General features: G+C 35.8%; 1 protein-coding gene across 7 annotated transcripts in view; it reads right to left on the bottom strand.

Annotated features, from left to right (window-relative positions):
• The window catches only part of LUC7L2 (LUC7 like 2, pre-mRNA splicing factor), a 54,601-nt gene that overhangs the window by 4,995 nt on the left and 23,101 nt on the right, over positions 1-26,505 (bottom strand). For all 7 annotated transcript variants that reach the window (XM_061165895.1, XM_061165896.1, XM_061165897.1 and 4 more), the window contains 7 exons: positions 18,064-18,162; positions 15,057-15,167; positions 12,113-12,256; positions 7,569-7,745; positions 5,771-5,862; positions 3,531-3,560; positions 159-350 (listed from right to left, as the gene is read on the bottom strand). In XM_061165895.1, coding sequence (XP_061021878.1) covers positions 159-350; positions 3,531-3,560; positions 5,771-5,862; positions 7,569-7,745; positions 12,113-12,256; positions 15,057-15,167; positions 18,064-18,162 — 845 coding nt within the window. The remainder of the gene's footprint in view (positions 1-158; positions 351-3,530; positions 3,561-5,770; positions 5,863-7,568; positions 7,746-12,112; positions 12,257-15,056; positions 15,168-18,063; positions 18,163-26,505) is intronic.

The following is a 26,505-nucleotide window of genomic DNA, read 5'->3' as shown; positions in this document are numbered from 1 at the left end:
AAGTATATTCTTTCTGAACTACCCATATAATCAGGGGAAAAAAAATGTTATACACACACACACAAATGTGTACAAATTACCAGATGCAAGTTCAAACCACTAGTATTCCAAGTCTAAACTGTAAAGGTAGTTCCATATCCTCCTATGGACCTCAGTACCTCCTCCTCGATCGCTCTCTGCTCCTGTCTCTAGAACTGTGCCCACTTCTCTGGTGGCTGCGGCTGCGACTACGGCTGCTGGAGCGGGATCTGTGGCGATGGCGTTTCTCCCGGGATTTGGATCGAGTTCTCCTTTTCCGTTCTCGTGACATGGAGCGAGAGCGATGTCTGCGATGCTCCCTGGACCTGGATCTAGAAAAGATATTTAATTTTTAGTTTAGTTGGCACTAAGTTTCTCAATTACTAAAGCCTACTCTTTACGGAGAAACTTACTTAATGCCAATACTATTTCAAATCAGCTAAATCTACACTGAAATAAACTGCTGGTATATTAAGTAACTACATACTAGAATTTTTAAAGAAGAAACAGTTCTCAGGTCAGTGTTGTATAAATTTACATCGGGAGTATTCTTTTAAATGAAGGAAACAATCTATAATACTACTACATGCCAAGGACTATATTACCTACATGCTTTATGGATTTAACTATGATTTTTAGTATACTTTAGAAACAAAGTATGTACCTGGTGTACATGATCAGAAGGGAGGAGACACATGAGAAAGAATATTGTTTAGGGTAAGTTTTAACTCACTGAATTGGAAAGGTTATATGAATATCCAAATAAATTTAAATGCCCACAATATGTCTTGTCAGTGTAATCAAAACAGTTAAGACAGTTCTCTATGCAAGTAGTACATAATTTATTGGGAAGAAAAAGATTAAATGTGTAAATCATTTTAGAGAACTTTAAACTGCAAAAAAATAATATTTACAACAAGTATGTAGGCATATAGAGAAGGAAAAACACTTCTGTAGCCTCTGTTGGGTTACAAAACTAACTTATGTATTGTGTATTTGGTCAGGGTGGGGACAACATATAGAGGATATAAAACACTTGGGAAACAATGAGGAAGAAATAAATGAATATTGTTAAGAGTGATGGAAATGTTCTAACCTAGATTGTAACAGTTGCACAACTTAAAAATTTACTGAAAAAATCAACCTGCAAGCTTAAATAGGTAAAACTTATCAGATGGTGTGTAAATAATGAAATATTTTCTCATAATCTGATTACACTAAGTTCAAAAGCACATTATTCCAGGAAGTTATAAACTGGGTTTATTTTCAAGTGACTACTTTGTTACAGTTTAAAAGTATTCAGCTTATATCAACATTAGAAAGAAAGGCATCTACTGTGGATCTAGTATCAATCGCAGCTGAATAGTGTTTCCACAATTAAGTATTTCTGAGAAGAAACACAGGGAAAAGAGAAAATCCATTCCATGTGTTTTTATCAAATGGTATTTTCTTATATCACTCACTCTGAGCTATTGTAACAAATTATTTCCCCAAGGCGTATTTCATTTTACTTGACAATAACTGTCTGGTAAAAACATTTCCTGAGTGCCTACTGCACTGTTCCAGGTACTAGGGAGATGGAGCAGCACATACGGCAAAGTCCTTAACCTCATGGTGCTTAAACTCCAGAAAGAGGCCTCCACAGACATGTAGGCAGCAAATAAAAGATAGGTCAGGTAGTAAGGACATGGCAGAAGGGTAAAAAAGGAGAGTGAAATTAGACAGTCCTCTTTTATACAGAATAGGCAGGAAAGGTTTTTCTTATAAAATAGCATTTAAGCAAAGATGAAATGAACTAAGGAAATCAGCTAATCAGGGAGCACAGAGAAGAATGCTTCAGGTAGAGAGAACACAGGTGCAAAGGCACTGAGGGGGAGAAAGTTCACAGAACAAAAGAAACCCTTCTGGCTGTAATGAGATTAGCAAGGGGGAAGTAATATCACGATGACCAAGTACTTTGTCATTCAAACCAGGATGCTTTCAGTATTAATTATACAGAGGAAAAGAGGGAGCTATTAATAAACGTGCTGAGACAAGAAATAAACCGTAACTCTCCTAGGGCAGATTGATCACTCCTCTTAAAAACCATGGTGAGGATTTCAACTTCTCCTCTGAGTGAAATAGAATACTTTTAGAAGGTTTGAAGACAGAACTGATTTGCTTTATTCTACTTTTTAAAGAATACATTTTTTATTCTTATAAAAAACAGACTGAGGCCAAAAAGGGACGTGGACATGAATAGAAATTAAGAGACTCATTAAGAGGTTACTGTAAATAGTGAAGTAAAACGTGGCTTGGACTAGGGTAGTAGAAATTAAATATCTAGCCTGAATGTCTAAGGATGTTCTGTGTACAAAGGGTTTAAATTTCTCTCCAATAAAGGGACAAGCCTACAGTAACCAATCACTAAAAAATCATCATTTAATATTTCTACTTCTCATCCTGGATTGAGAAACTCGCCACCATATAAATTAGCTGATACAACTGGTCCTGACTAATGTCTTAGTTTTTCAGTGTTTTAGGCAGAAACACCACTGAAAGATGCTAGAAAGTACTAAGTAAGTGTTAGTCACTCAGTCGTGCCCAACTCTTTGCGACCCCATGGACTGCAGCCCACCGGGCTCCTCTGTCCATGGGATTTTCCAGGCAAGGATACTGGAGTGGGTTGCCATTTCCTTCTCCAGGGGAAATTCCTGACCCTGGGATCGAACCCAGGTCTCTTGCACTGCAGGCATTCTTTACCGACCGAGCTACAAAGGAACCCTCTCCCCGCCACCAAAAAAAAGTACTTAGTACTAAAAAAAGTACTAAAAAGTACTAAGGGACATTTAATAGACACACAAGGTTTTGCTTTTGTAACAGCAAATGCTCTTATTCTTTAGAGTCAAGAACACATAGAAGGTTTCAAAATGAAGATGTGATTTGAGTGAGAGCAATGGAGGAATTTGGGAAAAAAGCTTCAAAAGTCCACCAATACTAAGGCCAAAGATCAAAATTACGTCTTCTCCTCTTTCTCTTCTAAGGATGTGAAATGCCCCATTAAAGCTTTATGTGATCCCTGTACAAAGGGAGAAGTAATAAAGCCCAGGTCTAGCTTGGGTGCAAACTAAACATTTTCGTTTCCCTTAATTAACTCACTATGGATTCCCTCATTCAAAACATATCTATTTATTTGTATTTTGAACAGATACAACCTCTTAGAATGTGTTTCTTAGATGTACCACCCAAACTGATTTTTAAAAAATAAATCTTGTCACATGCATACTCTGAGCTTCTAAACAAGATTTTAATGAAATATTCTGAAATATTTTTAGCTTTCTCTATCACTTCAGGGCCCTGTATATAATTTACTCTGATAAAACTAAACTGTAGCTCATGAGTATCTTCTGACCAACTTCTTCTCAAATGACACTGCTCAAATATGCACTACAAAAGAATTAAGAGTACTAATAAATTCTCATTCACTACCCTCGAAAAACACAGCTTCATCACTTATCTTGTATAATACCTACCTTTTAGGATTCTTGCTATGTGATCGAGACCTAAAAAAAGAATTCTATTTTTAGAAAAATAACTATAAATAAGGAAGAAAAGGTACAATGTGCTATTAAAATTACATTCTCATTTCTAATTTTTATGTTAACTTTATAAATACAAGACACATGTGTGTATACACAAATATTCCCCAAAAGCACCACAAACTTTACAGACTTTTCCACTCTGGCATACCCATTACCTAGGCTACCTGGCTCTTAAGAATATGCTCCTAGAAGACTTAAAACACAATGCAATTCACTAATTCTCCAAAAACCACCTCCCAACCTGGAAAGAATTCTTTGTTATTTACATCTGTCATTTCGTCTTTCCCTCTGGGAACAGAATAAAACTTCTGAGGGACACATACTCTGGAATTATCACCTCATACGATGACCCCTAAAACACTCAATTCAATCTTACAATGTTTCTTAATATGACACACAATTCTCTGATATAAAGTACTCCTCATGTTGCCCAGCACACAATTAAAGCTCAACAGATAGTAAGAGCAAATATTATGGTTACCAGGAAGTTAAAGGGTTTTTTTTGGTGGAGTGTATATAGCTTGGTTGAAACATGAATGTGGACCGAGCCTCATATAAGCCATAACTGTTTCCACCACTCACTATCTGTGGGGCCTGGGCAGATTATATATCTTCCCACAGCTTAGTTTGCCATTTGAAAAAGAGAAATAGTAATAAAAAAATTCACAGGGGGCTTTCAAATAATAGATAAATTAATATAGGAAGTCTTATTAGCACAGTAGCTGGAACACAGTAAGCATCCAGTAAAGTGATAATTTTTATCATTATCCTTTCAACACCATAGTTGGAACCCCATTTTGTGTATAATTTTATACTTACTAGTAGTTTCCTCATCTTCCATACTTAGGGTCCTTCAAGTTCACATATAGTTAAAAAAATTTTTTTAAACATTTCTGAAAGTGTTAACATTTCATAACCAATATTAAAAGAAATATGGCATTAAAAGAGTAAGCTGTGATGTACTTTCATCTCTGACAGATGTGAAAATGTAGTTCTGCAAAAATTCTTTTTCTTATTTGGCTGTCATCTCAGATGTATAATTTATATTAGTGGCAGTATATTCTGTTGAATTTTAACTTAAACTGAGATTCAAATTCCATTTATATTATCTTAAATATTACAATACTGGGCGCTATTTCCATGAAAACTTAGTATACACAAAAGAGAACAGAGATTAAGCTCTGAGGTAAAATTTACTAGTAAATGAAGAAAATATATCGATGGAAGAATAAAAGCACTTCCTCTAAACAGGAACATGTCCATATACAGCTTTGTTTCATTTTTGTCATCACAGTGCAAAAAGATTACCTGTTAAAAGCCATGTAACAAAGATGAAGTCAGTTTAAGTGTCTTGAAATAGATTGCATGTAACATGCTCAAAGTTTGGAGGAAGTGGACATAGCCGAGTCACATATTATCAAGGGTTTTAATTAACTTAAGGACATCTACTGAAGAGAAGCTATTTAAATTTCAGAGAAATATAACACCATTAAGGAAACACTGTAAGTTAGAATGACAGGTAAGTCTTTTCTGGCACATCCCTCCATCTGAAAATTGTTGAAGTTTTTAAACATTTTATCACACAACTTGCTGCCAATGGGTAACAATGATTCAGAACATGCACACATTCTAATTATGAAGAATCCTCATTTTATCAGCTAATATACCAATATAAAAAGAACTGTGCATATTTAGCTATTATTAAATTAATAAAAGTTTTAACAGTTTATAGCTTCTAAATTGAAGAAATACAGAATCAAAGTAGCATGTAAAATAATCAGTGAAACAGATAAAAAACCAACACACCCAGACCTTCTATCAACAAGTATGTACCATAAAATAGCTCTGTGCCAGTCTGGCACAAAGTGAGCCTATTATGATAATCAAAGGGCTAGAAACCGGCCTTGCTATAAATCTTCTAAACATAAAGATGTGAGGGGCTCTCGACTCCCTCTTCCCTACATTTTGAAGGAAATCTCCTGGACTTAAACAGTCATTAATTAATATACTTTAATAAACACTGTTTCATATGGTAATATTTTTAAGAGTAAACAGAAATTTCCCAAGTCCAGATTTATTGATGTCTAAAATCTTATACACCATCACATCTTTTTTAGAACCAGGAATGTCCCACTTCAGGTACTTGGACTACTCCAGTAATTACGCCATACCTCCTCAGCTTCTCCCTTTCTTCTCTCTCCCTTTCTTCTCTTCTCTTCAGGCGCTCCTGGTTTCTTTTCTCCTGCTTCTCAGCTACAACTCTCTTAAAACACAATGACAGTTCAAATAATATTAAATGAGAAGCATTATTTACTGGGCCCATTCTTAGCATTATCCTCAACTTTACCATATCTAATATCAAAACTTTTTAATACCAATTCAATGTGAAGTTTTGTCAGGTATAATCATTAAGCTTACAAGTCTGGTTTCTAAAATGTTTCCTCTTTTTCATATAAAATTTCGTATTTCTCCATGACTTCTTATTGATATTTCAAAATCACTTTTATAAGATTTTTCTCCTCTTAGTATCTTCTAAATTCTTTAAAAATGATTTTAAAAATCAATCATTATAAATAATTGTTTCCATGCTTTTTTCCAACACAGAAATGTCTTGTTGACGTCTGGTTACAACCCTGATGCTACTGCTTTTAAAAATACCAGTGAAACTCTCAAGAGTTCTGCTGCTAGGTCTGTATTTGGTACCCAATCAGGTACCATTTTTATCTTTGAGCCCAATGAATTATTTGCTATGGTGACACTCATTTTGTAATTTCAAAAAACTTACCCAAGATCATCTAAGCTACTCAGAATACTGACAAGAGCTCACAATAAACTAAAAATATGGAGACATCCCTAGGTGATTCTGATTCTGCTGCTGCTAAGTCACTTCAGTCGTGTCCGACTCTGTGCGACCCCATAGACGGCAGCCCACCAGGCTCCCCCATCCCTGGGATTCTCCAGGCAAGAACACTGGAGTGGCTTGCCATTTCCTTCTCCAATGCACGAAAGTGAAAAGTGAAAGTGAAGTCTCCCAGTCATGTCTCATTCTTAGCGACCCCATGGACTGCAGCCTACAAGGCTCCTCTGTCCACGGGATTTTCCAGGCAAGAGTACTGGAGTGGGTTGCCATTGCCTTCTCCAGATTCTGATTCTACATTATTTTAAATGCCCAGCCATGGATGCTAGGTTAATTTCAGTGATAACTACACAAAAAGTCACTACTGGTGTTTGCCATCTTTGAGATAGTCCTCAATTCATGACAAAATGCGACAGTGCTAATTAAAAAAAAGACAAAAACAACTAGCCACAGCAGACTGTTGAAATGTAAATTGGTTCTATCCATTGACTGTGCTTACTTTCAACGGTTTAGAAATATCCTTTTCTGTCTTTGCTAACTTATCTTCTCAGAAGAATTCGGCAGACAAGTAAGAGTTGTGTTGCCTTTCTCACATCAGTCTATATATTTAAATGACACAGACTGTCCATTTAAAAAAATAGGTTTCTAAGTTCTGAAGTAGGAGCAGAAGCATAAAACTAGAGGTTCTAAAGTCTGCTATTTAGTGAACTGCAAAATATTTTAAATAAATATTGGATCACTTTTTTAATCTTCCCTTAAATGTTATATTAACATTATTACCAGGTTTTTTTTAAAAAAAGACAATATCATTGGAAATTTAAGGGGGCTCGTATGATTTTATAACCCAGCTTGCAAGATTCCTACCTGATTCAATATAATGTCCAAGACAAAATGTTATCTCCACCAAGAATAAGAAGATTTTTAAAGTTTATCAGACATCCATTAAACAAGCTGCTATTTTCATTTACAATCCTACACAAAATCCTATAATCTGAATTATTAACACATTCACAGTTAAGAATAGTCTTCAATATCAAAGAAAAATACTACACAGAAAGACAAATGAGTGGCTATAACTGGACAAAGTGAGGGATATTAATTTACCAATGTACCTTTAATTCTTCAAGCTTCTCTCTTATTTCAATAAATCCCAGGTGCAGTTTACCCCCAAAATGATCAGCCAGTCGTCTGTCATTATCATGAAGACCTAAATAGGCAGAGCAAACTTCACAGACTCGAAGTTTCTGCTGCTGGAAACTGGAAGCTGGCATAGAATTCCGATAAACTTCCTAAACAAAAGAGAAAAACCATGTTCATATAAACTGCATTCAAATCACACAATTAAACAAAATTCACTACGTTCACACCAAAAAAAAAAATTAAAAAATGCTTCTAGCGAACATACAAAAGTATGGCTATTTTGTCACAAAATAGATTCCCCCCTTACTCCCATACTCTGTCCTCAGGACTTCTCCACTAGAAATGAAAGATCAGAGCCTCAAATTACCTTTTGCCAAGAACTACAATAACAGTAACACGATATAACTTTCTTCAAAGGTTTTCTCAATGTTCTGTTTTCTCTATGTTTTTGTTAAAAATGAGATTCAGCAACCCCAAAAATATACATCAGTGAAGAATCAAGGAGGTAGTCGCCCATGCTTGCAGAAAAGGAATGCATGTCTTCCATACAGCTTCCTCCCACGTATCATTTTCCCCACTATGTAAACACAGATAAGGCCTCCAAATGAGAAAACTTCACCTCAAACAGAGGGGCTCTATAAGACATAGATGAAAGGTGCCTTACTGAGATTAAGAGGTCTTGGACTCATCATTTTATTTATATTAAGTTCATTAAGGAGATGACAAATTAGTGGATTTGTGCATCCACTCTATCCTTTTTCCTTATACTGACAGAATTCTGATCTGTTTGAGGCAGCAGCATGCCCAGCTCAAAGCATGACATATCCAAGTTTCCACATAGCTTTGGCTAAGGAAATACAAGTGGACACTGCTGGAGACAATCTATAGGAGGTTCTTTAAGAATCTGCCTTGCAAAGCAAAGGACACCGGTTCAATCCCTGGTCTGGGAAGATCCCACATAACACAACTATTGAGCCAGCACTCTAGAGCCCGTGCTCTGCAACAAAAGCAGTCACTGCACCACAACTAGAGAGTAGCCCCATTTCCCATAACTAGAGAAAGCCCACACGCAGCCAAAAATAACTGAGTGAAGTTTAAAAAACAAAACAAAAAACGCAGCCTCCACTTTGGGTCCAGTTTTTGTATACCAATTTTTTTTTAAAAAGCAATGGGAAAAATGTCTATTTAGGTCTTCCACCCATCTTTTGATTTTTTTTTTTTATATTGAACTCCATGAGCTGTTTGTCACTTTGGAGATTAATCCGTTGTCTGCTGCTTCATTTGCAAATATTTTCTTCCTAAATAAGACATTTCTCCCATTACTAGGGATTTCCTATTCGCTCCAGTTGGTAGAATCTACCTCCAATGCAGGAGACCCGGGTTTGATTCCTGGGTCAGAAAGATCCCCTAGAGAAGGAAATGGCAACCCAATCCAGTATTCGTGCCTGGGAAATTCCATGGACAGAGGAGCGTGGTGGGTACAGTCCATGGAGTTGTTAAGAGTGGAACACGACTTAGCAACAAAACCACATATTACCACGTGTGAGACAGACAGCTAGTGGGGAGCTGCTGTCCAGCACCACCGTGTCCTGTGGTGACCTAAGGGGCAGGCTGGGAGGGCGGCTCTAGAGGGAGGAGATACAGGTATACATGTGAACAAACCACCAACACATGCCTTTGATAGGCTGTGACATTGTTTCAATGGTATTCCTCTCAAAAATCTAATGGAAAGAAATACTGAGCAAATCCAAAGTGAAGGACATTTTACAGAATAACAAGTCTATACTTTTCAAAACGGTCAAGACCATGTAAGACAAAGACTGAGGTACCAGATTAAATTAGACTAGAGAGACATAACAACTAAAATGCAATACATGATCCTGGACTGCATCTTAAACAAATAATTTTTTTTCTTTTCTGAAAATGAATATTATTGGGACAAATGGTAAAATCTAAAAAGTCTTCAGATTAATAGTATTGTAACAATATTATTCCGTGATTCAGACAACTGTACTGTGGTTATATAGTAAGATATCTTTGTTTTTATGAAATACACACCGAAGTACTTAGGGATAAAGAGGCATCATTTTTATAACTTATTGTCAAACAGTTCAAATATACACACACACATACACACACAGAGAGATGTAGGAAGAGAATGGTAAAGCTAATGCGGTAATATGTTAACATTTGAAGTGTCTGTGCGAAGGATACAGGAGAATTCTTCACCCGATATTTTAACTTTTCTTAAAATATTTCAAAATAAAATATTTTTAAAAAGAAAAACCGAAAGCACAAGACAGGTCAACTCAATTTTTGTGCCTTATTATTCCTCCTCTTTCCACTGAGGGAGAAATGAAAGGCTTTAGGCATAGAGGTCATGGTGGTACCACAAACTGTTTATTTTCCGGACTGACATTAACTACATTTAAAGAAATCCTAATACTAAAAAATTAAAACTACCTAGAATGGCTACTTGGTATACCTTTTCCCATCCTAGAACCTTTTAATCTGTATCTCTGTATTCAGAGTGGATTTCCTGCAGCTAGTACACAGTTAAGTCTTATTTCTTTTTGTTGTAAATCTAGTCTCACGATCTCTTTTTAATTGGACTATTGAGACCATTTATATCTAATGTAATTATTGATACACTGGGTTTAAGTCTACCATCCCACTATTTATTGTCTATATGTCTAACCTGTTGTGTCTTTCTTTTCTCCTGCCTTTCTTTTGGATTAAGTACTTTTTTAGGATTCCACTTTATGTCAGCTATTAGTTATACTTCTTTTTCTGCTCCAGTGGTTTCTCTATAGTTTACAGTATACAACTTCAACTTATAAAAAAAGCCAGAATCTTTAATAACATCAGACAAAGGAGATTTCAAAACAAGGGACATTAATAGGGACAGAGAAGGACATTTCAAAACAAAGGGTTAAATTAATCAAAAGACATAAACCTTAAATGTCTATTAAGCTAATAACAGAGCTCCAAAATATATGAAGCAAAAAGTGACTAAATGGAAAGCATAAAGAAATCCACAATTAGACTTCAATCTCTCCTCTCAGTAAATATTAACAGTAGAATAAATAGGCAGGAAAACCAAGAGGATATAGATGAGTTGAAAAAAATCTATCAACTATCTTGACTCAAAGACATTTACAAAACACTTAATTTAATAAGGCAGAGTATCATTCAAGTGCAAATGGAACATTCACTAAGACAGGCCATAGGCAGGGTCACAAAACAAGTACTGACATATTTAAGAGAACTGAAATTCAACATATTTTCTGACCACAACATAATTAAAATCAGTAAAAATAAAAACTAAACATATCTCTTAAAACCCACAAGTCAGAAAAGAAATCATAAGCAATATTAGCAAATCTTTAGAAATGAATGGAAATAAAAACACAACATATGAAAATCTGGGAGATGCTACTGCTGTGCTTATAAGAATGATCCAAGGGGGTTGGAGGAGGGAAGGATTGGAAGCTTGGGAATAGCAGACACAAACTAGTATATACAGTATGGATGAACAACAAAGTTCTACTGTATAGCACAGGAACTATATGTATATTTAATAATCCATGATAAAATATAATGAAAAAAAATATATATATGTAATAAATGAGTCACTTTGCTGAGCCTGCTAAGTTGCTTCAGTTGTGTCCAACTCTTTGCAACCCCATGGACGGTAGCCTGCCAGGCTCCTCTCTGTCCAAGGGATTCTCCAGGCAAGAATACTGGAGTGGGTTGTCATGCCCTCCTCCAGGGGATCTTCCCGACCCAGGGATCAAACCAGTGTCTCTTAGGTCTAACCTGCATTGGCAGGCAGGTTCTTTATCACTAGCACCACCCGGGAAGCCCAGAAATTAACACAACACTGTAAATCAACTATACTTCAGTGAAAGTAAAAAAATGAAAAATAAATCAATAAACTAAAGGAATGCTCTAAGCTTCTGCCTCAAAAGGCTACAGAAATAAGAACAAATCAAACCCAGGTGTGATACAGTTAAGAACAATGTAGACTATGGCAAAGGGAAGAGTACCATCTTATTTGAAGGTATTCGATTTTCTAAAAAACATCGGGGGGAGGGGCAAAAAAAATTAGAACTTTGTCCGCAGGATAGCAGATTTTGAGCTGTGCTGTGGAGGAAGAATGAGAGGAGGCTTCCAGTGTGCTAGCAGACTGTAATGAGGATGGAAGAAAAGGGAGAGTACTAATAGTTGCATGAGGATGGAGAAGGGGGTAGGGTAACACAGTGACCATGGATATCAATACTGTCTGTGTGTATGAAAGACGTTGTTTAGGTAATTTCATTTCCAGTTATAAATTTCAACAGATCAATGACTCTAAATTCCAGAACAACCACTAGTTTTGATATACAACCCACTGGCACGACACAAACTAGCTGTATGCTTTTAAACTAGTTTAACTTTCAGTAATTTCTGATCTAATATATGTTCTTTTGCAAGTACAGATGCTGAGGCTCTGTCAACTGTAAGTATAAACTACCTCTGCTTCTCTTTTCTTTGCCCGTGCTTTTTCCACTTCATCCATTACTTTCTGGGATTCCTCCACATTTCCTTCAGCTCCTAGCTGCTCCACCTTGGCCAACAATTTACCAATTTCTTCATTTAACTCATGAACACGTTCTGCCTAGAAAGAAACAGAAAAGAAGATCATGAGTAAAAAGCAGCATGTACCGAAGTTCAAAACATTTCCTAAGTGCTCAGAAAAGATGTTTAAGCTATCTAAGGCAATAAAACTAATACTTTTATCATAAATGAATTGGTGGACATTAGAATATTTTGAGCCTGCCTGCCTTTACTTTAGTGAGTTCAGGGAGACAACTGATCTCAATATAACCATTGCTTTTTAACCTCTGCTTTGGCATTGTATCCAAGTATAAAATACATTTTCTTCCACAATCTGGCACTCTGTACCTTTCCAAACTATCCCTTTCTGTTCTCTGACTTGACAACAAATCTACTGTTACGTGTTTCCCAAACTTACCCTGTTGTTTTCTTCCTCTCTGACTTTCCACATACTGCTCTCTCTTGCTAGGATATCGTCCATTATCTTCTTGACCTGCCTCGTGTATGTCTATCCATTTATTAAGATCCAACTAAACAGTCTGTTATGTGGACAATCAATAGCCACACCCCACCCTCACTTAAGACACTTAAGCAGAGTGTGCCATACCCTCCTTTGTGCCATCTCTGTATCTTCTATGACAATTACTTTTATCTATATCACATCACTCTGTATGCCATTTTTGTATTTCCAATGCCTAAGATATTATGCTCAAATATGAGTAAAAGAAAAGAATTGACAGATATTCTTTAAAGTGAAGATATGGCTTTAGAGTCCAACATATCTGGTTTATGGCCAAACCAATTAACAGCTATGTAACTGTGGCCAGATTACCATATCTGAATCTACTTCCTCATCTGAGAAGTAGGGATAATACCTACCTCTAAAGTTTGTGAGAAATGAGAAAATGTGCCTTGTATATGCATGCGGAATATTACTAATATTCAGTATGCCAGCATGGCACCTTTCTCCCGTGGTCCATCCCTTTCCATTGGGGTTATTTCTTTCCTTGGGTTCTGATATACCACCTCATCACCACCGTTATGGGTATCTAGTTCATTCCTATTGTTTTAATGGCACATGACAGTCTTTATTCTGGCTACAAAATAAGTATTCAGCCTGTATGGCCAATTAGCAAAAAAGGTTTTGATTTGACATTGACACCCAGTCCCAACAAAGTAGTGTCCAATAATCTTTACTCCCTAAATTTCCCTCAATCCAAGATATTTGTTCCTCAAAGAAATTCCCAACTGTATTATCACTGTTGTCCTACTTTAACAAAATGGTATCTTCCTCAAGTATCTGCCACAGAAAGGCTGCATTAGTGACCAAAGCTCTTCACCCTCCCTGCACCTGTGCCCTTTGCTATGTGAACACCATCACACGCTGACTCTGACTTTGGGCATGTAACTAACTGGCTTTGGTTAACAGGATAGTAGCAAATATGACAGAAGGGAAGGCTTAAAACTGCTTGTACGACGGGGCTTGATACTACTGCACCTCTGCTACCACCATGAGAATACGTCCAGGCCAGACTTCTGGCCTCCAGGTGACTGGAAGACATGAGTGAGCCCAGCTTAGAGGAGTAACTGTCTAGTCAATTACAGCCTAAGTAACTGATTACAGACTCATGAGCTAAATAAATTCTTAATGTTTTAAGTTTTGAGGTAACCTGTTAAGACAGCATTTTTATAGTGATGGATAACTAATACAAAGCTTTATAAACCAATACAGCTGGGGTCTAGCCAACCACCATGGATCTCTTCCTACCATGACATATGAAATCCCTTGTACTTTAGGACACCTATCTTTACAGTCCCCATATTAAGAAAACCTTCCAGACAAAGTTGGTTATACATAATCCCCTCCTCAGACAAGGGATCCATGTCACTTTGTACACACATATCTGAGCACTACATTTAATGATGTCACCTAAACTCTATTGGGTAACTTTGTCTCCATTCTGCATTTTCGTAAAATGTGCCAGACTACACTGAATGGTACACAACATTATAAAGCAGTGAGTCATCAAATCAGCAAAAGTCAACATGTGGACTTCTGAACTCTGATTCAACACACCAACTCTACACAGGAAAATGAACTCATTCTGAGTATTAGATAATATTAAAAATTTGTTACCTTTATGAATGTAATTTTGTGGTTATATTTTAAAGGTGAAATGATATGACATCTACAATCTGCTTTTCAAATAATAAAACAGCAGAAGACTGATGCCTTTGAATTCATTGGGATTCACTGTACTTTTTTTCTACTTTATGCAGAAGTTCACAACAAAACATTTTTGCCTAAGAATGAGCTACTGATACACACAACAACTTGTATGAAACTGAAGGAAGTTGTACTGACTGTAAAAAGCCAATCTCAAAAGGGTACAACCTGCATGATGCCATTTATGCAATATTCAATGAAATAACATAATTACAGAGATGGAAAATAGGTTAGTGGTGGCCAAGGGCAAGAGAAGTAGAGGAATGAGTGTGCCTATAAAGGAGTAACATGACGGAGTACTGTAGTGATGCTACAGTTAAGTAACTCAATTACAGTGGTAGTTACCCATTACACACGTGTTGAAATTGCATACAGCTACACACACATGCACAACTAATGAAATGTGAATAAAATGTAAGGACTGGCCCAGTATCAACTTCATGACTTTGACACTATAATTGTGTAAGATGTTAACATAGGGGAGGACTAGAGGAAGAGTACACAAAATTTCTACATAGGTCTCTGCAATCTCCTATAAATATAATTATTAAAAAATAAAAAGTTATAAAAAGTATACCTCAAAGTATAGTAAGGAAAAACTACTTTGTATTAATGAAATAATTGAACATCTTACCTTTGCTGCAACTTCAGCACTAATTTCTTCTTGAGTTTCTGCTAATCTTTTCTTAGCCACTTCTGTTCTTCGATCACAATCTGCAATGAATGACTGCAGATGATCCATAGCCTACAAAGTTTAATGAAGACGATTACTGTAAGAAAAATCAACTGTATCCATAAATATCTTTACTCAAAAATTGTACTTTATTATTTAAAATGCTATTATGGGGATAAAAAAAAATAAAAGTGAGTTCAACTACAAACTGAAAGCCACTATCATCATCTATCAAGTCTACAAAAGAACAAACAAAAAATTCCCAGAAAATGTAAGGCTGTAAGGAAACTGCCACTCTCATACTTTGCTAAAGGAATCACAAACCAGTGCAGCCTCAATAAAAAGGCAATATGGTAATCTTTATCAAAAGCCTTAACAATATGCCCTGATTTAGTAACTTTTACTTCTAGAAATCCATTTTAAGAAAGTAATCAAAGGTATATGGAGAAATTAATATTCAAAGATGTTCTTCACAGTGTTAAATGGGGAAATATCCAGGTAACATGTAGAAATATAATCTTCAGTCATTTAAAAAAGGTGTTAGTAGAACATGTAAGGACCTAAGAAAATGTTCATGCTTCATTTGTAAATAAAGTTACAAAATGTTATACGCAGCAAGAGCCCAATTTTGTAAAATAAAAAAGCACTAGAAAAATGGACGAGCATCCATTAAATATTAACAATTTCTGAATATATGGATAATTTTTAGTAATCTGTTTTTCTGTGTTCTTCAAATTTTTCACAATGAAAATGTTACAATCAGGAACACTTGCTCTTTTCTCAAAGAATAAACCACTGAGAATTTTGCAAAAATCTACATCAGTATTTACATAGATTTTATCAGGCATATGTTAATATGTCTATAAATAAATAACAGTTCACATAAAACTAAACTTTAAAGATGTATTCCCAACCCAACCAACTTAGACTTTCATATCTTACTGTGCAGAAATACAGCTAATTCAAAACTCCAATGTTTAAATATATAAATTTATTAGACACATATAAAATTCTAAAAATGGTTATTTAACCCATGCATTTCATGAAAATGTAAAACCTTTTATCTGCGATGAAAAAGAAATAGTTATTTAACTCTAATTAACTTAAATTTTATCTTTAAAAAAAGATGGAACTAATCAATAAGTAGTGTTGGGTCAACTAAGCAGCTATGTAGAAAGTGAGATCTATACCTCAATTCCTTGTAACAGAATAAATTTAATCACAGGTTCAAATACATAAAACAAAGCCATAAATATACCAGAAGAAATCATGAAATAGAATTCTTATCACAGCAGGACAGGGAAGGCCTTCTGACTTAATTTAACAGATTTTTAACAATTAATAAACTACACAAATATTCTGCATAACTCACAACTCCCAAAAAAGAAATAGAAAAAAACCCTTATCTGAGACAAGGGACTAATTTTCATCACATATATAAGGTGCTATTTAGTACAAATCAAGTAGAAAAATACTAACATCCAGGACTTTCCTGGTGGTCTGGTGGCTAAGACTCCCTCTTTCCACTACAGGGGGTGTGAGTTTGATCCCCGGTTGGGGAGCTAAGATCCCATATGCCACATGGCAAAAATTAAAACAACAACAACAACAAAACCCACAAACATCCAAGATTAGTAAACAGCACCCCCCACACAGACACAAAATGTACGCTGAAAAGTTCACTGAAAAGGGCATATAAATAGATCCTAAATACATGACAAAATTTCAAACTTACTTATAATAAGAAATGCAAATTAAAATTATACTTATATTCCATTTCATTTATTCAAGCTGCAAGGAAATCATGACCAACACACTATGTGGCATATGGGAAACAGTTTCAAACATACTTGTGGGAGTATAAATTGATCGTTCTCATGGAGACCGACCTGGCAAAACTGCTCTTTGACTGAGTTATTCTAGTTCTAGGAATTTATTCTGTAGATACCTGACTATATATAAACACAATGCATTATTACTTACCATAACAGAAAAAGACTGAAAACCCCACACCCTTACAACTAGATGTTGGTGAATTTCTGCAGTATTTTATGCCCAGTGTGCGTTAAATCATAACAAATTCACTTAAAGCATTTCCCCAACTGCTCCAGCCCCATATTAAAATTATGTTTACATAGATGACTTCATTTCCATTAGCAGAAATTCTTGGAAGTTCAGAGAAGTAAATGGGGTGGGGGTGGGGTGGTGGCTATTTACTACTTTTCTCCCAAACCAAATAAACCATCTATTACCTCACTGATAAAATATACCATAAGAAAAAAATATATATATATATATACCATAAGGTTTATGGTCAACAGTATGTTTTATGTAATGCTGATTGATATGTTTCCTACTTTAAAAAAAAAAAAACTCCCAACTACTCTCATGTTTGTGTAAAAAGAATAAAGAGTTTGAGCCTTTTAGATACCTATATAGCATCTTCTATTTCCTCTAGTATTTCTTCTCTTACACACATTAAAAAAAAAACCACTGTCCTTAATATCTTCCCTCTCTTTATATGTATATTTATAGATACAAAAAAGTATGAATATAAAAATTCAGTTAAGTATTAAAGGGTTTTATATACACTAGAAATTAGCTGTTTACATTTAAGATGGTATTTTCTTAATCACAAATACCTAATTGGGAAGAATATCCTTAATTTTCAAATCAATATATGAATTACACAACTTTCACACGCTTTCATCTCATATTTTTCAAAATTATCATTAGCTAAGAAAGCACATAATCTTACTAAATTTAGTACTACCTTTCATGTGTGTGTTGTGTGTGTTAGTTGCTCGGTTGTGTGTCCGACTCTTTGCAGACTTCCCTTAAACCACCCTTTGTATTAACCACAAAAAGATCATTTTGCTAAGAGGCTTATCCACTAAGAAATATCAATCTATATTCAAAATATTATACTGCAAAAGGTAATCTAACTTGTTAAAACAAAATGACATACATCAAGTTCAAAGAAAAAATCTTGTTCTTTGGATGCGATTTCATAATCTGCTCTTAAAGCCAGGTCATGGACTTTCAGACATTCTCCAAGATCCATTCTCTGGAGGAGGAAAAAAGACACATATTATTAAAACAGAAAATACTTTTTTCAAAAATTAATTAATAATCACAGTTCTCTTCAGAATAATTACTGAGTCATACAGATGCTTCTTTATTTATGGATTTTCAAATCATGCAAAATTTCACAGACAACTATAAAACTTGGTACCCAAAAAAACCCACATGAATTCTATCTACCAACAGATGAGAATCATGATTACTTTTGTACTTAAGAACAAATAGAAAAGGAAAAGCCTGTCAGAAACTGAAAAAAGCTTCTCACTTCTATCTCAAAACATATTTCACTTGGTTGTTTAACACAAAAAAAGATAAATTTAAAATCAAACTAGCAGAATGTGTAAACCAAACTGCTGAATTATAGTCAGTACTCTATGAGTAACATTCTAATTTTCAAATAAAGATGGAGTCCTCAAACAACAGACTGGTAATCTTGATATGGATTCCAGACAAGACTCCAGATGAACTAGGAAAGAGGTAATTTATTAAAACCCATAACAATTTGACAAAGAATAAGTATCTATCCCCAATATGATTAGCATATGCAGGAAAATAAATACCTACTTGGTATTTATTTATACCAAGTAGGTATTTATTTCAATAAGGAATCTAGTAGAAACCTTCTATGTAGACATTGTTTACCTTTCCTGGTGGCTCAGACGGTAAAGAACGTGCCTGCAATATGGGAGACCCAGGTTCAATCCCTAAGTTGGGAAGATCCCCTGAGAAGAGAATGGCTATCCATTCCAGTATTCTTGACTAGAAAACTCCAGGGACAGAGGAGCCTGGAGGGCTACAGTCCACAGGGTCAGAGAGTCCAACAGGACTGGGGGCTAACACTTTCACTTTTTCACCCAATTCGAAGCTTTCCTCACATGAGACAAAAATTTCTAAAAATATGTTCATTTTTACATGTATCTGGGCAACTGATAAGATATTTCATGAAATCCTTTTAGAAGCACATTGTGTAAAAAAAAAATGGGCTTGCTGTAAAGATAATTAGATGTGATTAAAGGTGATCAGAGCACAGCAGATTTTCCAATTGGAGTTATGCTATCCCATCATTGGAATGTCACAGAATCTCTATAAGGGTGTAAAAGGGAATACAGTAATTCAAAAAGCTAAATGTTCCTTTTGTATATATTACACAAACTATATATAAAGTAAAACTACAAAACAACATTGCAGCAGTAAAGTCATTCCTTCAACTGAGTACCCAACTTGTGCCAAGCACTATATTAGGTGCAAGGGACATAGCGCTAAACAACAAAGATATAGTCTCCGACCTCACAGAGCTGACATTCTAGAAGAGGAGGAGCAAATAATAAACCATATTTGTATCTCTGAACAACATTAAGTGATCCAGCAAAATAGTAACACTCCTATTTACTAGGGGAAGCTACTTGGGATAAGGTTGTCAGAGAAGCCCTTTCTGATGAGGCTACATTCCAACTGGCTCTAAAAAGTGGGAGGAAGCAGACTAACCTTAGGGAAAGCTAAGAAAAGAGTCTTTCAGTTTTACAGATTTAGAAAGCAGATCTTTAAGAAAATATAAACAAGTGTTACTCAAGAGGGAAGTTTCTAGTAGCAGGGAACAGGACTAACATATCTATAGCACGAAGGTCTGGGTCTTACCTCTGTATATATTATCTAAAAATGACTCTGCCTATTTAACATTTTTGCAACCACCTAGACATATAGAAGGATATGATCAACAATTCTGTGCAATATCCCAAGCTAAAAAGGATAGTGAATTCATTGGATTAAGATTAAAAAATACTGATATATCAGATTAAATTTAATATAAAGAAATAAGTACAAAGTTCTAAAGGACTTCCCTGGTAGCTCAGATGGTAAAGAATCTGCCTGCAATGCAGAAGACCCAGGTTCAACTCCTCGGTCAGGAAAATCCCCTGGAGAAGGAAATAGCAACCCACTCCAGTATTCTTGCCTGGAGAATTCCATGGACAGAGAGGAGCCTGGCAGGCTACATACAATCCATGGGGTCACAAAGAGTGGGACATGACTAAGTGACTACTATTTTCACCTTCACAGTTACACCAAAAAATCAAATTTATAAATAACTAAGTATAAGAAAAAGATAAGACAAATTAAAAAACTTGCTAGTCCAGAGTAAGGGTTACAGGGTGGCATGACTGAGATCAATTTAAGTGATACAATAGTAATTTGTAGGATATAATATGAGCAAGTGAGATCACTCTTACTGAAGGCTGGTTTAAAAGCAAGTCCCTCTCTTCCAAAACACACATTCTGTGTGCTAACACATTTCAAAAGTGATATGAATAAATCAGTGTCTCAAAACAAAGCTATGCAAAATAGCCAGAGAACAGATGTAACTAAACTAGAGAATTAAGATGTGAAAAGTCAACTGAACTTTTTAATATGAAACAGATGTGGATTGTATTATGGCCCCAAGGAACTCCAGAGTCAGACTTTAGTCCTCTTAACATAATACATTCTAATGCTTAGAGTTTTCAAAAGATGGACAAGCTTTCTTCGCAGTTACTTGAGTTTCCAGGTAACTGAGAGATTCAAATACTGTTTAGACAACTACTTCTTTGGGGTACCCAAATAAAGAATTCGAACATCAGGTAACTGTTAGTCTTTTTTCCAACTCTGAGATTTTATGACTATCTTTAAAAAAAAAAAAAAAAGGTTCTCAAAACTGTATTACCTTGCTTCTTAATTATGTAAAGGAACGAATGGGAAAATATAGACAATGTCCTCAAAGTTATCCTTTGGGAAATAATAAGAACTATTCACCACCATTATAAAAGCCATCACACTAATGGTTTAAAGCAGGCTGGAACCCAACCCCCAGGCTGGAAGCAGTCCATGGCCTGTTAAGAACCAGGCCGCACATCAGGAGGTGAGCAGTGGGTGAGTGAGCCAAGCGTCCTCTGTATTTACAGCTGCTCCCCATCGCTGGCATTACCACCTGAGCTCCACCTCCTGTTGGATCAGAGGTGGCATCAGATTCTCACAGGAGTGGGAACCGGCCTGTGAACTGCACATGCAAGGGATCTAGGTTGCTCCCTACAAGAATCACTCTGAAACCAGTCCTTCACATTCAGTCCGTGGAAAAATTATCTTCCATGAAATTGGTCCCTGGTATCCAAAAGGTTGGGGACTACTAAAGTGTCATCCTCAGTGATGCTGAGGATGCTGAGATTTTTTCAGGTTCCAATGCTTACTCTCAACCATCAGTCCAGGGATTAACAAACTAAGGAGCTTTCCAGTGAGAAGAAACAGCAACAGAAACTTTCAAAAGATTCAAAGCTGTTTATTAGGCAATGCTTATTTAAAAAAAAAAACAAAAAACAACCCAAAACTAGAAAAACACTTACTACTCTTTAAAAAAATTGCAGGAAAATAAGAAAGGAATGAAAGAATGGCAAAAGAATGTTCTTACCCTCTGTTACACTAGCCTGTTGATTTAATAATATCTTAATATTACTCATCCCAACAATCGTATTTACATATATTTCCACAGCTATATAGTTGTTCATGCTATGCCTACTTCATCAAATGTTAAGATGTCAAGAGTTGGAAATGCCTTCAATCTTGGGAGCAGTTCTGAATCTGAACTTGGATTTAAATATTATCAGTGGAAGCTTCTGAAAATAGGCCCAAGCCCTAACCTCCAAAAACTGAATTGTAAAAGTCCCCCATAAGTTTTTAATGTACAGTGTCGTGAACCACTAGCTGATCTACTTTTATTCCCATTCCAAAGACAACGGAACTGAAGCACATAAAGACTGACTTCTTCAGGGTACTTACTAGGAAATCTGGTTAGCAGATTTCTGGTCTAACACCTCTTCTGCTTTATTATGTTAATTCCAATTATTTCAGTACTAACTTATCTTTTAGTATTTTTAGTTGACAATCATCCCCCATAACATCTAAGAAAGCTCTGCATACAACAGATATTCAAAGCAGCTGTCTACTGCCTTTACTTCAGCAATCTCCCTTATTTTTATCTTGTGCATAACTATATTTAAAATCTGTTTTAAAAAACATGTTAATTGCCTCACTGAGCTTAACCTAAACATCTGCTGTCCACCCATACTACCCTTTGGCAGGAATTCCAGGCTCCCCCTGCCCGCCTCTATCTTTAAATTCACACCACACAACCAATCAAGAGAAAAGCAACTACGTGGATCAAGAACAAAATGAACACTAAAAAAAGATCCAATTATTTCACTATAGCAAAGTTGGAATTTGGGTGAAAGGAGTACAGCTGGGGGGAATATATGCCTTGTAGGGGACTTATGGAAGGGAAAATGTGAACTCCACAAGGATAAAGAATTTTTTCTACTTTATCCACTACATACCTGGGTCTGTACATCAAAATGCTTAAAATATTTAACCTTTATTGAATGAACAAAACTGGACAGAGAAGAACATGTGGCACAGAGGCTCCTGGACTTAATTAAGCAAGGGTGGTTAAGATGGAGCCCAGGGCAAAATTGGTCTGAGCTCTGAGAGGGAAGGTCTTCTTAACCTCTCCTTGAATTTTTTCCTTTTGGAGGCTCCCTTTCTTCTTAACTGCTTTGAGTTACTCTTTTCTGTTTTTCCCTATGCACTCCTCTCCTCCAGGAAGAAGACTTACTTGGGTTTTTCACTACGGTGGGCTAAAAGCATCTGCAGCTTTAGTCTTGTCTAGCTCATCAAAGTAGATGTGGGGGCCAAAGCCGTAGGAGCTCAAAGAGCCTAGTTATAATGATAACTCCCCCCAACCCCCCAGCCCAATAGCCTCAGTGCTTATTTCTTCAGGGACCTATCAGGACAACAGGTGTAGCAAGGTAGATTTTCAGAATTCTAGATACGAGTCATGTTTTTTCTTCAGTCTGTAACATCATTACTAAGCACTTACACTGGCATCATGTTGAGCACATGAGTATTTAACAAGCCAAAATAAACTCAACAATTACCGCCACTGTAAAACTGAGTGAAGGGAAAGTACAGTAATGCTCTTCATGACCCTAGTAATGTAATTAAAAAGCCACCAGAGCCAAGCAAGGTAGAACCACACCATGACTAAGCATGGACCTGACTCCATCACTGATGGTGCAATAGTGCTTTGAACACTAAGTGCACGGATATTTTCTGTTGCTATTGCTTCTCTTTTGAAATAGCTGAGCTTCAAACTGAACAAAATAAAATGTTTGGTCATTTATTTTAACCTAAAATAACTACTTATGATGAAAGCCACAGGAAGAGTTTAAAATTTTTAAATTTAACAAGTAATTTACTTTATAAATTCTTTCCACAAACTTATTCTTGGTGTTTTAATGAATGCACATTTAAATTCTTATATTATTGGGGAAATGGATAAATTCAGTTCTGCATTTTGCCCTCTCCATCCTAAATCCATTTTTTCCATGAAGTCGATCAAATAACTATACCTGATTGTGCTAACAGAATTCTCTTACAACCTCCCAACATTTTATGTTTTACTGTTTAACAAAGCTGATTCTGTTAAGTGCTTTTTAACTGTTCTTTTGAAACTCCAACACAGATCAGGTTTGCATAACCCACAAGTTAACCATTTTTAAAGTTCATATATAGACACTGCTGTGAGGCTGAATATTTTGTTTGGATTTTTTGACAATGGTTGAATTAAACGTAAATAAAGATGTATATACAAGCATTTCACTGCCATACTGCACACCAAAAACAAGAACAATTAAGAGTCACTGGATAAGTAACTTAAGGAATGGCTATATTGTGAAATATTACATCTGCATTTAAAAAATATAGACCACTGATACGGAAACTTCTCCAAGACAAGTGAGAAAAATTTAAAGATGCTATTTGTTAAAATACACACATCACACATACTCGCAAATGTACAGAAAGAAGAGTGGAAGATGCACATTAAATTGTTAACAGGGTTTAGTTCTGGGAAGAGGGGTTATGATGAACAAGGGGAAACTTTCATGTTTTATGCTTTTCCTCTTATACTTGAAGACTATATTGCCGAAGTAATAAATAAAATATGACAGACCAGGCACTGACCTGGTCTGAACTCAGAAAATACCCCATTTCCTCATTATCCCATATCTCATTATCCATTTAACTGTGAGAAATTCACTTAATCTCTCAGAACTTCTCTTTTCTCCAGGAACTTCAGGACTGCAGTACGACTTACTTACAGACTGACTACATTGTGGAAGATTCTGAATGTGAATCAACACATGCAGAACTTTCTCTGGGGGCAGAGAATGCTGGGCTACTTGGACAGAAATATGACATGATAAAACCTGTTTCAGAAGCATTAACACCACACTACTAGGTGGACGAACATCCTTGTCAGACAGCAAGAAGTATAAGAATGGACAGCAATATTGGTAAAGTACTAAAAGGAATACATACCAACCAAAGAAAAAGTAAAACAAAACCATTACAGCAGGGCAGAGAGCACAGCAAATACAAACCCTTAGTCTAGCATCTGAACCATTCCATTCATGGTTCCAATGCCAATGCTATTTTCCAAAACACAAAACATCTATAGTTTGACATTCACATCTTCACATTTTACATTTTCACTGTCTTCCTCCTCCTCACATTTATAAAATCTCACTCTTCCATCCATGTTCAGTGCCTACCTTAAGACCCAGCTCAATAACAAGAGAAAACTGAATAAACTATGGAAAACAGTCTTGAAATAACAAAACCTGGATACGAGTTTCAGTTATGCCACGATTTTTTTAAGGTTTTTCTTTTCTAATTCCAATGTTGGCACTCAAAACTAACAAATCAAACATGAGTGGTGAATGAAGAGGAATGGGGCCCACAGTACGCGCACCAAGTAGCTCCTGCCTTTCCACCACTTCCCCACTTATTAACTGCCCATTCTCACTTGAGTGTTCTTCCTCCAAGTTCACTTTTTCCTGAGTGGATAAAGAAAACTGAAGTTCTTTGTTTACCATTTCTTAATGAATGTTTTTTGATGAATACAGTAGAAAATATTTTCTTATCCATTTCTAATCTTAGATATGCAAACATAACGGGATAAAATTAAAACAGAAGGCCTTGCCTCACAAAGACTATCTAATCAAGGAGAGAAAGGATATATATAAACAAGATAAAACAAGTGACCACTCGGTAATATGGAGGGCAGGTACTCCCCTGGGGTTCAGAGCAATCACATGTAGTTTCCTAGGCAGGATTTTAAATTTGTAGAGAAAGGGTTATTCCAGGCACAGAAAGGGGGATAGGCAATAATGAACATGCTGGGCAAGGAAAGCAGTGAGACAACAATGAAAAAATCAGTCTGGTTCAAACAGAAGACCAAACTGATTTATTTATTCAAGGAAGAGACAGATCCAACTAAAGATGTTCAGATTTTTGACCATATATTAATACATAATAGTTCCCAAAAGTTTTTGAGTGAAGGCAACATATGCCAAATTTATTTCCTCTCAGGAATAACTGGCTTCTTTTCTCCACATTTAGAACTCTTCAAATGTCATCTCATCAAAATGTTTTCTCCAGTCGTCCTGTTAGAGCAGCCCCTTGCCCACTGTCCCAGACCTAGCCACCCATTTTTGTCACAGTGCTTGCAACATTTCTGAAATCACAGTATTTATTTTCACACTTGACTGTGAAAGAAACTTAGAAGGTAAGCTCCCATTACTAAAAGAGAAACCCCTATATACTTCTGTATCTCCAGCATTTTTGCATATGGCACATAGCAGGTCCTCAATATGTATTTGTTAAGTGAATGAATGAATGAATACTAATCTCAGCAATCAGCAACACTCCCAGAGATTAAAAAAAAAAAAAATTCATTTCTTGAAGAAGAATTTTCTGTTCATTTTTACTGTGAATTTTCTTTACATTTTCCTTCTAGCCCTCATTAATCTGATACTCTTGCTCACCCTTTTCTATTTCTTCCTCTGCTTAACTTCATTGTTCCAAACACTGTAATACTACAAAGGGGTAGGAACACACAAAAATCTACCTAAATTTGGATATTTTACAAATTGCATTATACAAACACATCAACATATATGCTTATATTTTTTGACTTTATAGACCAAAAAAAAGTCTACGGGGTAATATATAGCCAAGATGTTTTAGTCAATATAAATCAGAGTAAAACACCAAATATTTTTAAAAGTTTCCTTTGTAACTACCCTTAAATAAGGAAGGATTATACTAAGTCATTTGACCTTGCCACCAGCACATCAAGGTAGAATGCATCACATTTAAAAAAAACATTTTCAGTGATAAGACATTTCATGACTTTGCTTGATGTCTGCAGTTATTACCTGTACAATAAAAATATGTTTCAAGT

Source organism: Dama dama, chromosome 18, assembly GCF_033118175.1.
Source record: "Dama dama isolate Ldn47 chromosome 18, ASM3311817v1, whole genome shotgun sequence".
NCBI lineage: Eukaryota > Metazoa > Chordata > Mammalia > Artiodactyla > Cervidae > Dama > Dama dama.
The sequence above is the reverse complement of the archived record's forward strand: the minus strand, read 5'-3'. Positions and strand labels throughout refer to the sequence as shown.